Source organism: Callithrix jacchus, chromosome 21, assembly GCF_049354715.1.
Source record: "Callithrix jacchus isolate 240 chromosome 21, calJac240_pri, whole genome shotgun sequence".
In the NCBI taxonomy this organism is placed as follows: domain Eukaryota; kingdom Metazoa; phylum Chordata; class Mammalia; order Primates; family Cebidae; genus Callithrix; species Callithrix jacchus.
Genome location: NC_133522.1, coordinates 25,294,885 through 25,311,190, shown reverse-complemented (window position 1 = coordinate 25,311,190; position 16,306 = coordinate 25,294,885). Strand labels below are relative to the sequence as shown.

The window sequence follows — 16,306 nt, the reverse complement described above, 5'->3', positions numbered from 1 at the left end:
TAAAAAGAAAAAGAGCTGGGCAGGGTGAGGAAGACTGAGGAAAAAGAGAGAGAAGTGATATGAATTGATATCAACTCTGTCTCTTTACCTGACTGTTATGAGGAACCAGTGGTAATGTTTATTCCTTCCTGCTCTTGGATTGCTTACTGTTTTTTACATATCCATTCCATCAGATGACATTTGCTGTGCTAAGCCTTTTTCTAATTTTGGGGGGATGATAGTGCTATACAGACCAACAAAATCCTTGCACTGATAAGGCTTAGATGACAGGTTAAGGCTGAAAAACATTCAAATAAGCACTTTAGCAGTGATGCATACAATATAGAAAAATAATCGTAGTATGAATAGAAAGTATGACAAGAGCAAAAAGGTTGTTTTCAATACAGTGGTTGGAAAAAGCTTCGCAATTGAAAATGGAAGGAAAAATCTAAAGAAATGAAGGAGAATGCTACACAAATTTCATTGAAGATAACAGCAAACTGTGATGCTCTGGGGTAGAAGTCAGGTAGGCTTATTCCAGACACCTCAAGAAGCCCTGCTGCTGTTGCCCGGAAAGGGATTGGCAGAGTGGCACTGAGGAGTCTGGAACTATGGATTGAGCCCTGGAGAGAACTCAATAGGCTATGGCAAATAGGATGAGGAACAATTTGGAGGGCTGAAGAGTGACGTTATCTAATGAGGCTGATGTGTGAAGATGGGACAAAAGTTGGAAGGAGCAAATGTGAAATCAGGAAGACCAGTTATAACCATAGATGAAGAAGCTGAGGAAGTGGCTGGGTCTCATTAGTAAGTTCGGATGGGTAGAGTCATCCACATTAATTAATAATTATGGATATGAAGTAAGGGAAAGAGAATAGAGTGAGTGTGGATATCATTTACTGGGACAAGGAAAACAAGAACAGGATTGGAAAGAGAGTAAGAGTTTTATATATTAAGTTTGGGACTTCCTATTAGACATCCAGGTTGGCATCAGCCAATGACGTCAGCATATGGACATACAAATCTCGTTGTAGGGAAGAAGTCAATAATTAAAATACAAATTTAGGAGTGTAAATTAGTTCAACCATTGTGGAAGACACTGTGGCAATTTCTCAAGCATCTAGAACTAAAAATACCATTTGACCCAGCAATCCCAATTACTGGGTATTTACCCAAAGGATCATAAATCATTCTGCTATAAAGACACATGCACATGTATGTTTATTGTGGCACTGTTCACAATAGCAAAGACTTGGACCCAACCCAAATGCCCATCAATGATAGACTGGATAAAGAAAACAGGGCACAGATACACCATGGAATACTATGCAGCCATAAAAAAGAATGAGTTTATGTCCTTTGCGTGGATGAAGCTGGACATCCATGTCCAAAACATGGATGAAGCTGGAAACCATTATTCTCAAAAAACTAACACAAAAACAGAAAACCAAACACCACATGTTCTCACTCATAAGTGGGAGTTGAACAATGAAAACACATGGACACAGGGAGGGGAACATCACACGCTGGGGCCTGTCAAAAATAGCTGGGAGAGGGATAGCATTAGGAGAAATGCCTAATGTCGATGATGGGTTGATGGGTACAGCAAACCATCATGGCACATGTGTACCTATGTAACAAACCTGCACATTCTGCACATGTACCCCAGAACTTAAAGTATAATAATAAAAAAGAAGTTTTCAATATATTGTCAGTATTTAAAAAAATGACTTACATAAGATTAAGGCAGACCTAGGGATATTTTAAAATTTAGAGTTTAAGACAAATAAAAAAGAGCTGGGGGAAAGAAAAAGACTGAGGAAGAACAGAGAGTGAAATGAAAGGGAAATCACAAGTTCATGGTGAATCCTGAAAGTCGAGTGAAGAAAAGAGTTTGAAGATGATTCCTTAAGTTCCAGGAATAATCTACGAGGTCAATTATGCTCAGGAGTGTTGTCTTACTTCTGGTTTCTTGTACTTACTTCTGTTTCTTACACTTACACAAATAAGCATATACCCATATTTTTAAAACAGATTTCTACTTAAAATTAAATAAAAATACTCACATACATGAAACTCTTTTCCTTACTCATGATAAGGAAAAAGAATTAAACATATTCTTGTTGTCTACCCTCCTTTTATGATAAAACTGCTTTTTGTGCCTGTTAACTTTTCTCTTTTGAGTTTTGTTGTGGACACATGGCCTTTCATAAACAACTCATTTCTTTTAACGAGGGTAATTATGATGATCATTATCTGCTAGACATCTTGCTAAAACCTGGCCATTGTTATTTCATTTAATCTGGCTTCTTTGTACTTTCAGAATTGCCCCTGATATTCTTGAAAACTCTCTTATTCTCTGGCAACAACACTATGTTTCAGAAGCATTCTGATTTTCAGTTGCCTTAAATATTAGAATTGGCTAGTCACCTAGAAATCCTAGTTATATTCAGAGGAGAATAAAAATAGAGACGAATAATGAGGTCCTGGGTGTAAACGTCAGTGTTAGCATTCTGCAAATGTATTGAGGTTGCTGTCTTGCCACCTGTAGTAATAGTAAAACAGGAAAATATTTTAATTTACAGTTATGGATTCCCATTGATTTTTTTTTTCCTTTCAGCCTGTTGTGATGCTCTATCATAGTTGTCTTACCATATTTGCTTTCTACTACATTGAAATTCCCACTTACAAATGGACATGCTGATGCTAGAGTGCTGAAGTTATTTTCACATCAGCACATAACCAAATGCATCGGGGATACCACTAATTTATTCTACCTGGTGCTGCTTCTATGTCTCAGGAAATGTGCTAATCTTTGAGGTTACAGAGATCAGGAGTGTATGTTTTTCTGCCTTCTCCAACCAATGCTTCTCTTTCTCTTGCTACTGGGATAAATATCTTGCTCATGCAGGGCAGATGATGGAAAGCAGCAAAAATTCAGCCAACTTCTACCTAAAGATGCCCTATCTTTGCTATCTTTAGCCTCTACTGAATTGGGGATTTCCTATTCAAGGTGGTTCTCACCTTCTCCTGTGTGCATATATCTTCTGTGCTATAGCTCTGCCTTCCTTTACTAGAAAGGAGATGATTCAAGACAATATTTTAAAAACATAAAACATCGCATCACTTCATCTAAAATGATTTTTCTGAAGGCTGTCTTCCCCTACCCCTCAGATTTGGGTATACGAAACAGCTAGGAAGATTTCTGCATTGCTCAATATCTCAACAGTGATTAAAAAGTACAAATTGTTGAGTGCCACTCCAACTTTCCAAATTAGAATTTCTGGAAATGAAAACCAGAATTCTAAGTTTTAGAAACCTTCTCAAGTGATTCATACAACTTAAGAATGATTGTCTGTAAGCTCTGTATTCACTGGTCATTTTCCACCAAGGAAAAGCTCTAAAACTACTGCCAGACGTGATAAAGAAAGAAGTCGGAAATAAAACACCAAGAAGAGATTCTGCTCTGTTCATTCTCCCTGCATAGGCTAAGGTGGACACAAGAATCCCAGGGTACAGTAGAAGTGGGGTGCGGTCAGCATGTCTGAAATTATCAAGATGCCAAGTATGGCCGAAGTGCAGATTCCTCTGACGTGGAGAAGGGAAAGCAAGAACACCTCTTGACAAGCCTCTATGGCACCGTAATGACCTCCTGGCTCAGTCTCTGGGCTACTTACGGAGCAGCCACCAACCACTGAGTAGGACACCTTCCCCTACCTGGGCCCAGGGAACATCACAGCAGAGCACATCTTCCTTCTTGCCCACCACGTCTCCAGTCCTTCCTTTCAAGTCTCAATCCCTCCCACAGCACCCCACTCATAGCTGTATGAGGCACCCCAGTCACTGGTTCAAGTGTAGGCTCTAAAGTCAGACAGCTCCAAGTCTCCCCTACCATTTAAATAATCAGTGCCTCGTTTGTTCTGATTGTAAAATTCTGATAAGGATTAAATGAAGATACCCAAAGTTCTTGGTACTGCACTTGGCACCAAGTAGTACTCTGTTGCTACGGATCACTTAGGTATATTTCTTCAAGTTTTAATTCAATGTGGTTGTCATTGGATGCTTACTGAATGCTTGGACACTCATTGGCTTACTGCTGACTGCTACTTGACCAAACATGATAACTTGGTAAATAAAACAAAGTGATGGATAGATAGACGTAAGTAACTTCATGCCTTTTATACATCTGTAAGTGACTTGGACTTTAATATTTAAATAACACATTAAACTAGGCATTTGCAACTGTTAAGAATTGAATTAATAGCTCTGCCTACGATTGCAATCATTGAATTTTACCTTCATGGTGAAAATGGTTTAACTGGCTTAATTCCAGCTGATAATTCCTTGGTGTGAATAAATTGCAGGCCAATAACACATTTAAAAGTCCTTGCACACTTTCAAATTATAATGTAGTATCCAATTTAATCTGTTCTACAAGTGTTATCTTTACTAATTATTATAGATGGCTAACATTACATATGGAGATTATTCAAGTTTATATGTTAGATTATAAAAATCATAATAATGCATACTGCTTACCTTAACTATATGTGAATTCAATGACTCTCTAAATGGAGAATACATCTGAACTTCCTTCCATTACACTACAGCAGTTACTGCAGTTGTCTGAAAAAGCCCTGGACAGAGACACAATTTCCACAGTGAAATGTGACCTAAGGCAGAGGCTCTCCAACCTAGCCATATATTATATATATTAGCACAAATTTGGAGATTTAATTTTTAAAGTATTTTTTACATTGTCTGGTGATCTATTCCAGACCCATTACATTAGAACTGGGCCGGGGGAGGGGAGGAGGAGGAGAAGTAGGTATCAGCATTATTTAAAAGCATATCAGGAAACTGTAACGTACAACCAGAGTTGAGAACCACAGTCAAAAACTAGAGATCGGCAAATGACTTAAGAGAAGTGAAAGCGAGAGACTGGCACTAATTAAGGCTTTCTTTATGTTGTGATCAGAAAAATAAAGATTTAAGAAATATTTTTAGAGGACAGTTCTTCAGAGAAATTGAAGAACATTTCAGGATAGAAACATATTCTGAAATTTCTATGATGAAAATCTTCTAGAAAGTAACCACTTTGGATGGAGAGTGTCTCATATTTCTTCATTACAATTTTCAGGAGAAATTTAGAGCCATCCAAGTGGACAGCAATCCTAGGCCTGCATATGGCATCAAATCTGACCTCTCCTCACACTGTCTCTCGGTTGATAGATCAAATTGTCATAAACCCTCATTACAATAAACAAAGAAAGAACAATGACATTGCCATGATGCATCTGGAATTTAAAGTGAATTATACAGGTAAAAAAATCACTTTTGGTCATCTTATGTTCCAAAATTAATTCAAAATTCGATTTGAAATATTAATATCAATGCATTAATGTATTAAAGTTAGATAATTTGTTACATAAGTCATTAGAACTTAAATGGGATCGGGAGGTAGGGAGAAATACATGAAATTTCTTTCATCAGAATGTTTAACTTCAACATTCTGGAAAAAAACAGTCGAATAAAATTCTTTAAAAATGCATAACAATAAACTCAAAGGAGCAGCTCAGAGTAATAGGTGATGTTATTATGCATGCCTTCTCTATTTCTCCTGTAAAGATGAAAGAAAGGCTTTAGAAGTGACCAATGTCGATGCTTCCATAATTGCCCCGTAAAAACAATCTCCTAAAAGCTTTCTTAACGTGGAGATAATTGGGAAAAATAAAAAAGCCTCAGAACATTTGCCCGTTTCTATTAATTGATGCTAAAAATCATCTTTACCAAAATTTTTACAGAACAGGTACCACTTTCTATTGAGCACCATAATTTTATTAAAAAATAAAATATAAATGATTACCTCCAGAACTATACCAGTAAAAAAATCACTTTTGGTCATCTTATCTGCCTACTTTAACTACATGTGAATTCAATGACTCTCTAAATGGGAGAATGCATCTGAACTTCCTTCCATTACACTACAGTACAGAACTAAGACATTTTTTACACTGTTCTACTGTTTTACACGGTTTTTAATCTGTTCTACAACACAAGTGTTATCCAGTAATGAGGAGACTTGTAAAATACCCTAAAAGGCCACTAGTGGTAGCTGATCTACTGTCAAAATAAATGCTGCTCTGAAGTGCCTATTTCTTCCAAGACTGATGTCTAAAATTTGTACAAGTAGGATAAAATAAAAAGACAAGGTTTTTTTAGATTGTTGAAAATGATTGATTTTTAAAATTTGTCAGAAATGCTTGTAAATATGTTCTTTCTTTTTCTTTGTTTGTTCGTTTTGCTGTTCTTTTTTTTTTTTTTTTTTTTTTTTCCAGATTACATACAACCTATTTGTTTACCAGAAGAAAATCAAGTTTTTCTTCCAGGAAGAAACTGCTCTATTGCTGGTTGGGGGAGACTTGTACATCAAGGTAAATTATCAGACTCAAAAAAAAAAAAAACCTTACTGGTGGAAAACATGCTATCACAATATCCTATGAATACTTTCAACATTTTTGCAATTCTTATATAACAATTTTGCAATATCTTCTAAAAGTACTGTCAAGTATGTACGTATATGTTTAGGGTTGTACTTCTAGAGTTTTCAAAAATATACCTCTAGAGTTTGTATATTTGTATAGTTTTCAAAAATGTCTCCAGCTTGCATAGATAGTATTATAAAACTATAGTCTTTTGAGGGGGAATTCAAGTGTCTCTCAACTCAATATCTAGTTTTAGTATTATGAACACTCTGATAAAGATAAAAAAATACTTCACTAAAATGAATATAAACTAAAGTTACAAAAATTTATTTTGGTAAAGCACATGACAAACTCTCATCAAAAGTCAAAGTATTACCTGTCACATTTTCCAAACTAATAAAACTACCTTTATTTATAATGTAAAGGCCTCACACTCACATTTCCTTAAAATGAGAAAGGAATTTTCTTCTAACTTGGACATGCTAATTCTGCTTATTGACAAGAGACTCAGATTTGACATGAATCATACATTGTATCCATTCACCCCAGCATCAACTGTATGTTTTCCAAATGCAAACATGATACATATTAAAAATAATCATACATATTTTTTAAAAAGTATTGTCATACTTCATACCCTCTAAGTATAACCACAAGGATCTTTGGCTGTGGAATTTCTACTAGGAATGCCCTATCTGGGACAGAGTTTTGACCATTAATAAATAATAAAGCAACAGGAAAGGCATTATAGTCCGATAAGAGGACCTGATCTCTGCAGTCACAACAATTATAGTCATGATGTTTAAATGCCCTAAATGTATTTAAGATGAAAATGCAGAAAATCTTGTGGTAAAGGTAGAGGGTCTCAGAATCGAAGTACTCACATTTAATATATATATTGTTCAAAAGGAAGAAATGGGTGATATTAGTTGGTTAAATTAAGGCAATCAGTAAACAGACACTGAACAAATTTTCTTTTACCAGTTTTATCATCTACAAAACAAATCTTAATTGATTGACAAGGAGCAAGAGTGGCCTTGGTTTTTATTACAAAATTAAAGTCTACCAGCCCATCCTGGATCCTCATAGAATGGATAACAGTGAGATGCCAAATTTTCTCCTCCATTTTAATCTCTCCAATTCATTTTCTTAACCTATAGTCCATTGTCAGACTTGAAATGTTATCTGATAATGTTTACTCCATGTTCACTGCCATGCTGGTCCCTTGAAATTGATCGTTGTGGAAGTGTTGACACCAGTAAAATGAGAAGAAGACCCACGGGACTTCCATTTTTCTGAGACAGTTGATATACAATTATCACTGCACTACTGAGTCATATATATGCTGTCTGCATCTAAATTACACACACACACACAGAGAGATACACACACACACTCACGTACATATGCACAAACACACTTTTTGCTTTCTTCATCTTTTTAGTGCATGGATTAATTTTAGCTAGAAATGGGGTCTCATTTTTGCAGCATCAATGGCTGTCAAATGTGCTAACTTCTCTTCAACATTCTGCCTCTCTTGAGGAAGCAAATAGAAATGCTAATTATTAGAAAGTGCTCATCATGTACCTTTTCTGGGACACTAGACACCTGCCTGTTTTACATCTCTCTTGGGATGAGGATTTCAGCACACAGAGATTCGTACTTCTAGTGGATGAATCATTCTGTAAAAAGCAAGAAAATACACTCTATTTTGTTTACAAAAAATACCTCCTTTCTCTTCACCTGGGTATGGATAACAAGCTGATTGCCCCTAGACCAGGGCAAAGTGCGTCTGAGCTTTGTCCCCTGCTCAATGTGCACCTGCTCACTCACACAGCACCACAAAGAAGCTGAATGCTATTATACAGAAGCGAGCACCTCCTCAGGTGCCAAATGAAAAGCACTTCTGGATTTCTGAGCCATTGCTAATTTCCATGAATGAGACACTTTGTGTTGGTAAGCTGTTTCCCCCATGAGCAATCCTGTAACTGTTTAAAATCACTGAAGATGCCCTAAGACCTTCTAGTCTAATCCACTCTTTCTTCTTTCTTCAGTAAGAAAGAAGAGCTTTTCTGTTATACATTTGGCAAAATCCACAGATGAGCTTAACTATGTACTTTGGTGTGCAAGGTTTAGTATTTAGTTCCATTATATATGCACACAGTACTCAATAGTGAGAGTGAAATGTTAGAATAAACAAGACTGATGGTAGTTCATTCAAGGATGCATGTTGATCACTTCTGACTGGCTGGCTGCATTATCCATTTTGAGCAGGTCCTACTGCAAACATATTGCAAGAAGCTGATGTTCCTCTTCTATCAAATGAGAAATGTCAAAAGCAGATGCCAGAATATAACATTACTGAAAACATGATATGTGCAGGCTATGAAGAAGGAGGAATAGACTCTTGTCAGGTAAAGATGTAAAGCAGCTCACTGTACATTTTCAGAAAGCACTGGTGTAATAATTATTTCATTGCTTAACAATAATTTGGGAGTAAAGAAATCATCAAGGTTCTTTGATTTCTCGTCTCTTACAAAACTGTTACTTTTTTTTGCTGATTTGCATAATCCTCTTGAGTAGACCTGAGCACTTGAAACAAATTATTTTTAAGAAAAGAGGTTACAAGTCAGATGTCTTTGGACATTGTTTAGATGAATACCTGCATAGCCTAGTTAGAGTCAGTTTACAGCTAACCAGCGGGGAAGTAAATAACTTAATAGACTGGCATAACCCTGGCTCTGGTCTTTATGTTATTATTTACACTTTATATGAGAAATGTAATAACTTGAACTTGCTGTAGTGGTAATGTCGATACTGCAATAAATTTGAAGTGTCAATAGCTCTTGACCTGTGTGACCATTAGAAAAGAACTCTTACCCATATACTAACTTCATTGAAACTAAAAATAGTGTGCCTATTAGCTCCATGAAATCCAAAAACACACAATAAATAAAAAGGAAAGTTCTGCTAGATTGTCAAATTATAATTAATTTTTTAGGTACAGCATGGGGTAGTCATGAAGAGCGTGGATTCTATGTTCATACTACTCTTGCTTGATCCCGGCTTTAATACTTATTGGTGAGACTTTGGGCAAGTCACTTAGGGTTTACAGAGAGGCTTAAATCAGATGAACCATGCAAGGCATCAAATAGTTACTAAAAAATATTAACAATTTCTATTATGAAACTTACTAAATGAGTTTTCTGGCATATTTTCTGTATTTGACAATTAATAGAATATCAAAGCTTTAATGACTGCTGGATTAGATTAAATCTGCTAGCATTACTGACCAATGAATAATTTCTAAATGAGGAAATAGCAGTTTATATCATGGGAAAGTGGTTTCACCTTGTCGAAGTATAGTAACTTATTTCACGTATTAACACATATGTATCATCCTGCCAATACATGATAAGCCATATAAATTGATGTTTATTCAGATAATATGTATATGAATCCCCTAGTTAAATCAATGTCTTAAGTTTTGTTAAATTTCCAGCTTAGTTGTAGATTTATTCTGCTTTGATAAGTGCTTGCAAATTCAAGACAAATAGGATGGCTTTCTTCTTATTTAAAATTTATCTCTGAGTCTTATACTTCTTTTGTAAAATGAAAAGTGTGCTAAAGATAAGATATATTGCCACTTAGAAGGAGATCTATAGAATTATTGCACTGGAGGGAAATCAGCTGGACAACTTCAAGTGCAGTTTTTGGGGATTGTGTGACAGACAATTCACACACTAGGCAGAAAATACGATGGCTGATGCTACTGATTTTAGGATTACATTAAGCTATTAACTCATGCCAGGTCTCTGAAATCTTATAGTTAGCTCTATTTCTACACGGTCTAAGTATGTTATTCTTTGCAAGTAAGAAGGCTCCCACATAAGGTAATATCTTGTACAATAAAATGTTACCATAATTGAGTAATCAATACACAAGATTGTCACATGATTTTCTTTGTTCAACTTTAATACTATGTTTTATAAGAGGATTAACTGATTAAGTAAGAATGCATTCTTTAAAATTGTGAACATATTACTGATACATTATTTGAATAAGTTCTTTGAAGCAGTACTTTTTAGCCTTATAATGGAAAAGAATGTGTTTTGTTAGTCATCCACAACTTGCATGTCTTCTGACTTACCAAAGGCTTGCCTTTTAGTGGTAGTAGTTTGGATTTAAAGGCAACATCAGTGGCTGGAGAATATCTTCTTTACTTAAAACTCAGCAAATGACACTCTACCTACCATTCCAAGCCATACTCTATACTAATGGCTTTCAAAGCATGACCTCCAATCCAGCAGCATCACCTAAGAACCTGCTAGAAATGCAAATTATCAGGTACCATTACATATCTGGTGAATCAAAAACTATGAGGATGGGGCCTAGCAATGCGTGTTTGTCACATCTTCCAGGGGATTCTGATGCACACAAACTATAGGAAGTAATATTCTAAACAAAAATTGTCACCAGCCCTTACACTCAGACACTCAAATAAGGTACTGATTTTTATTTTTACTTATAAATATGTCATCTCACTAGAAATGTAAATTTAAGGTTAATACTTTATGTTCTGGAAATTCATGCTTTTAAAATTTTTATTTATTTATTTATTTATTTTTAATTTTTTCGAGACAGAGTTTCATTCTTATTGCCCAGGTTAGAGTGCAGTGGCACAATCTTGGCTCACTGCAACCTCCACCTCCCAAGTTCAAACAATTCTCCTGCCTCAGTCTCCTGAGTAGCTACAATTACAGCTACCCACCACCACACCTGACTAATTTTTGTATTTTTAATAGAAACGAGGTTTTACCATGTTGGCCAGGCTGAACTTGAACTTCTGACCTTAGGTGATCCACCTGTCTCAGCCTCCCAAAGTGCTGGATCACAGGTGTGAACCACCGGGCCCAGCCCCATGCATATTTTTCAAGTACTCATATATCTCTGAGACAGTGAAGAAGGAAATATTAATACCTTAATTGAACAAATCAGAAAATTAAGGTAAGGCAACAAACATATGAAAAAAAAAACACTCAAAATCACTGATCATTAGAGAAATGCAAATCAAAATCACAATGAGATATCATCTCACACCAGTCAGAATAGCAATTATGAAAAAGTCAAGAAACAGTAGATGTGGGCAAGATTGTGGAGAAATAGGAACACTTTTACACTGTTAGTGGGAATGTAAATTAGTTCAACCATTGTGGAAGACGGTATGGTGATTCCTCAAGGATCTAGAACCAGAAATACCATTTGACCCAGCAATCCCATTACTGATTATATACCCAGTGGAATATAAATCATTCTACTATAAAGATACATGTACACATATGCTTATTGCACCACTATTTACAATAGCAAAGACTTGGAACCAACCCAAATGCCCATCAGTGATAAACTGGATAAAGAAAATGTGGTACATATACACCATGGAATACTATGCAGCCATAAAAGGGAATGAGATCATGTTCTTTCCAGGACATGGATGAAGCTGGAAGCCAACATCCTCAGCACACTAACACAGGAACAGAAAACCAAACACTGCATGTTCTTACTCATGAGCGGTAGTTGAACAATGAGAACACATGGACACAAGATGGTGAATAACACACACTAGGGCCTCTTGGGGATGATGGGGGGCAAAGGGGAAGGAACTTAGAGGGTGGGTCAATAGGTGCAGCAAATCAACATGGCACATGTATACCTATGTAACAAACCTACATATTCTAGACATGTGCCCCAGAACTTAAAGTAAAAAAAAATAAAAAAAAGAAAGAAAGAAAATTAAGGCAAGGAGAAGTTACATAGCTAAACTGATGTGGTATAGTTAGATGACAGGAAGTAATGGAAACTGAATGAAGTCTCCCAACCAGATAGACCACCCAGCAGATAGGCAACATGTCTGCTGCATGATCCTTGAGTAACTGCAACTAACCCAGTATGTACTGAGTAAGTTAAAAATCCTTGCTTTGTCTGGAACCTCCTATTAAAACATTAAATTATTTTAGAAGATATGTAAAAAACCAGATGACTCCTTTTAAAAATACCCAAACAGTTGAAGTTTATTTTTAATAATTTCCAAGTCATATATAATGTATTTTGAACCTTGAATATATACTGTTCCATAAATATTTCAGAACCTATATTACAGGTTAAGGGCTTAGGATTCAAAAAAAAATCACAGTCCCTGCTTTCACATGGCTTGAACACATCTGTTACCTGTTGGTAACCTGTGGACGCCAGTGAAATTTATGTCCCTCTGTATGGAGGGGAAAAAAGGTGATTTGATAGACTACATTTTTTCCTTTAAATATAGGGCCCAAACATGGTAAAGGATCAGGCAAAAAGTCCCTTAGGATATTTCTAGCATCTAGCTGTTATTGAAATATTATATTATACCGGTGATTTCAAAAAGCATAAAACTTTAAATGTCTTCATAAATACACAAAATTAATTAATTAAAAATATTTCTCCAATTAATACGGGAAAAATACTTGTCGATTTTATGTCATTAAATAATGATATGTTTGTATTACCATTGCATTACACAAGAATCACATGCAAATAAAATGTATGTAGTTTACTAGGTCTGCTGGAATTAATATTCATAAAAATTAAAAACATTTCTTTATTTGCAATCTCAGATGAAAACATGAGTTCTTATCATTAAAAATAATATCACAGATATGCTTATTTCAGTTAAAATGTTTTTCAAATTGGATGGTGTTTTCTGAGTCCCAAAAAGATACTGCTACCCAGCAGAACTAAAATCAACTTTATGTACAAGTTCTTAATTTTTCTGAAGAGCATATTGTGAAATAATTTGTCTTTTCCACAGTGTGCTCTGTGACACAGCATATCTCTTTAAATAAAACAATTGGCTTTTAATATATATTTTGGTTGGGATGCTGTTCATAGTTGTGCTTTAAAGAATTTCTTAGTGTCCACCAAAGTGCCTAATTAACATGGTGAAACTCTTAATATAAAAGTGCACCACAAAAATGATAAATTATTTCTTAGTTATTGTTTCTCTGTCTCCTCACTGAGGTTCTCATTCCTGGCTTAGAGTGAAAGTGAAAATATGTACAGATGATTTGCAATTAAACCATATTTTTAAATTTTTTTAAATTTATTTGATACAAACAATCTTATATGTTTAGATCAGTTGACCACATATCTATAATTTTCCTTTGCAATTCACTCTTTAGGGGGATTCAGGAGGACCATTGATGTGCCAAGAAAACAACAGGTGGTTCCTTGCTGGTGTGACCTCATTTGGATACCAGTGTGCCCTGCCTAATCGCCCCGGAGTGTACGCCAGAGTCTCAAGGTTTACAGCATGGATCCAAAGTTTTCTACATTAGAGCATTTCTTAAACCAAATATGAAAGTCAGATTATTTTCACATTCTACTCTAGAAATCATGGAAATTAAGGGTTTTGTACAAAATTTTTTAAAAGTTACCAAAAGTATTCTTACCTATGCCAATTAAATGCTAGGGGGCCAGGGAAGCAAAATTTTAAAAATAATAAAATTCATCTTGGCAATAGAGAGTAACTTTAAAATATCACAAAATACATTTTTATTTCATTGTGAACAGCTATTTCTTCACAGATTTCACTTTTTAAATTCTTAATCATTGTTTTTATTATTTACTGTTATTTAAAGGGGTATTTACTGTTATTTTAAAACATATACCATATACTTAAGAAATTTTTAGCATAATTTAAAAAAGAAAATGAAATGTTTTGCCCATCATATGTCACTGTTGTAAAAAAACTGCCATAAATTTTCTAGTTCCAGTTTAGCTTGCTATTAGCAGAATCTGAATAGTTTTCATCGCAATCATTTTTCTGTTTTATTCTATCAAAATGCATTCTTATTTTGACATATGCATAACCTTAGTATTTTCCCCACTAATTAAAAATATTTATTGTAAGCTTATATCACAAGCCTGGACTAAATTGACTTTACATTCCTCTTAAATAAGCAAATTAAATAAATGATAAATTAATTAATATGGTCATTATATATTAGATAAATTTTTACCTGGATTATGTATACTGTCTATTTATTTCAAGCTAGTATTTTTAAGTCCCCTCAAAATAATCAGACATACCAAAGAAATGCACCTATTACAAATGCTGGTCCTGGTTTATGTGTGTTACAGTGAATATTTCTAATATGTGAAAAACTTATTTAGACACAGCTGAATTGCCCATGAGAAGGTCAAATGTGTGTAATAAATGAATTTGCTTCACTTGTTTAATCTCTTGGATCATCTCCAGAGTAAGTGCAGACTTCAATTTAGCTCACCACACAGAATCTGTTGGTGTATTTGGGGAGAAAAAAATTATATTTAGTTAATACAAAACAACACACACATTCTTGCATGGACAATATAATAGAAGAGAGAGTAAAGTTAAAAGAAGTTGAAAGAAGGGACCAATCTGTATGGATTGACCTTCTGGAAGAAAAGAGACTTGAACTTCACCGGGAAAGAATAATTATTACAGAGGCATTGAAGAGGATATTGGGGAGCCATTGTGCAGGTGGGAGTTAGTTAAGGGAAAGGGGTCAACACAGAACCATGTGTTGTCATACTAAAAAACTCTCTCTCTCTGGCAAACAGTCAGATAAAGGGGAAAAAATATTATATGAAGATGTGGCCAGATGATGGAAGACTGCAAATTCCTGTTAAGGAATTGTAGAATTCATTCTTTGGACAAAAATCAGAAGCCACTTGTTTAGGTCCATTTTCATGCTGCTAATAAAGACATACCCAAGACTGGGTAATTTATAAAGGAAAGAAGTTTAATAGACTCACAGTTCCACATAGCTTAAGAGGCCTCAAAATCATGGTGGAAGGCAAAGGAGGAGCAGAGTCACGTCTTACATGGAGGCAGACAAGAGCATTTGCAGGGGAACTCCCATTTATAAAACTATTAGATCTCTTGAGACTAACTACCATGAGAACAGTATAGGGGAACCATCCCCATGATTGAATTATCTTCACCTGGCCCTGCCCTTAACACATGGGGATTATTACAATTCGAGGTGAGATTTGGGTGGGGACACAGCCAAACCATATCATCACTGAACACACTATTCTTTTTCACCATTCTAACAGTTGGGAAAGACAGACTTACCAGCAGGATATTTGTTTTTAGTACCTGAAGATTGTTCCATATTTCTTCTCCATTTCCAACATATAGCAAAAATATATTCTAAAAATGCTAACACTTAAAACAGATACAGCATGTATTTCTTTTCATTTTTCAAAGGTAAGCTAAAATTTTAAGAAACTGTTCAGACAGCATCACTATCATTTTCTAATAAAAGAGAAGTTCTTTTTTATTTTGCCTCAAAAAGTGACATTTATTCAAGGAAAAAATGACAAGATGTCCATCCCTTGATTCCCTTCCCTCTCTCTTCCTGCTGCTCCTCAGCTCCCACCAAGACTGAGCTCTGGCTGGGGCTAAGTGGCAGGACAGCCCCTCAGATTAGGTCAGCAACATTTTTTCACCTCTAGTCGCTGATAGGTTTAGTTGTTGATACCAGAAAAGTAACCCAGATCTAGATAAAGATCAAGAGCAAAAGCAAGGCGTATCTGCATTGATTTGCTGTTTTTGTCTTGCAACTGTTATAGTTATGGTGGCAAAGACAAGGGGGGACACCCAGTTTTCCTCCATGGTGTCCACACAGAGGGAAAAATACATGATAGTAGTTTGGAGGAAAAAGATTAGGTCGCAGCAGCTGGTCTCCAGTTCTACCCAGAAAGACAGGTAGGCAAGAAAAGAAGGAGGAGTACTACATGTTGGCAGATGTCAGCTT

The 16,306-nt window shown here is 35.5% G+C and overlaps 1 protein-coding gene across 2 annotated transcripts in view; it reads left to right on the top strand.

Moving 5' to 3' along the window:
- The window catches only part of TMPRSS15 (transmembrane serine protease 15), a 121,909-nt gene extending 107,419 nt beyond the window's left edge, over positions 1 to 14,490 (top strand). For both annotated transcript variants that reach the window (XM_078358592.1, XM_054249036.2), the window contains 4 exons: positions 5,120 to 5,301; positions 6,318 to 6,413; positions 8,739 to 8,878; positions 13,682 to 14,490. In XM_078358592.1, the coding sequence (XP_078214718.1) occupies positions 5,120 to 5,301; positions 6,318 to 6,413; positions 8,739 to 8,878; positions 13,682 to 13,837 (574 nt within the window). In that variant the 3' untranslated portion in view covers positions 13,838 to 14,490. The remainder of the gene's footprint in view (positions 1 to 5,119; positions 5,302 to 6,317; positions 6,414 to 8,738; positions 8,879 to 13,681) is intronic.
- The last annotated feature ends 1,816 nt before the right edge of the window (positions 14,491 to 16,306 follow it).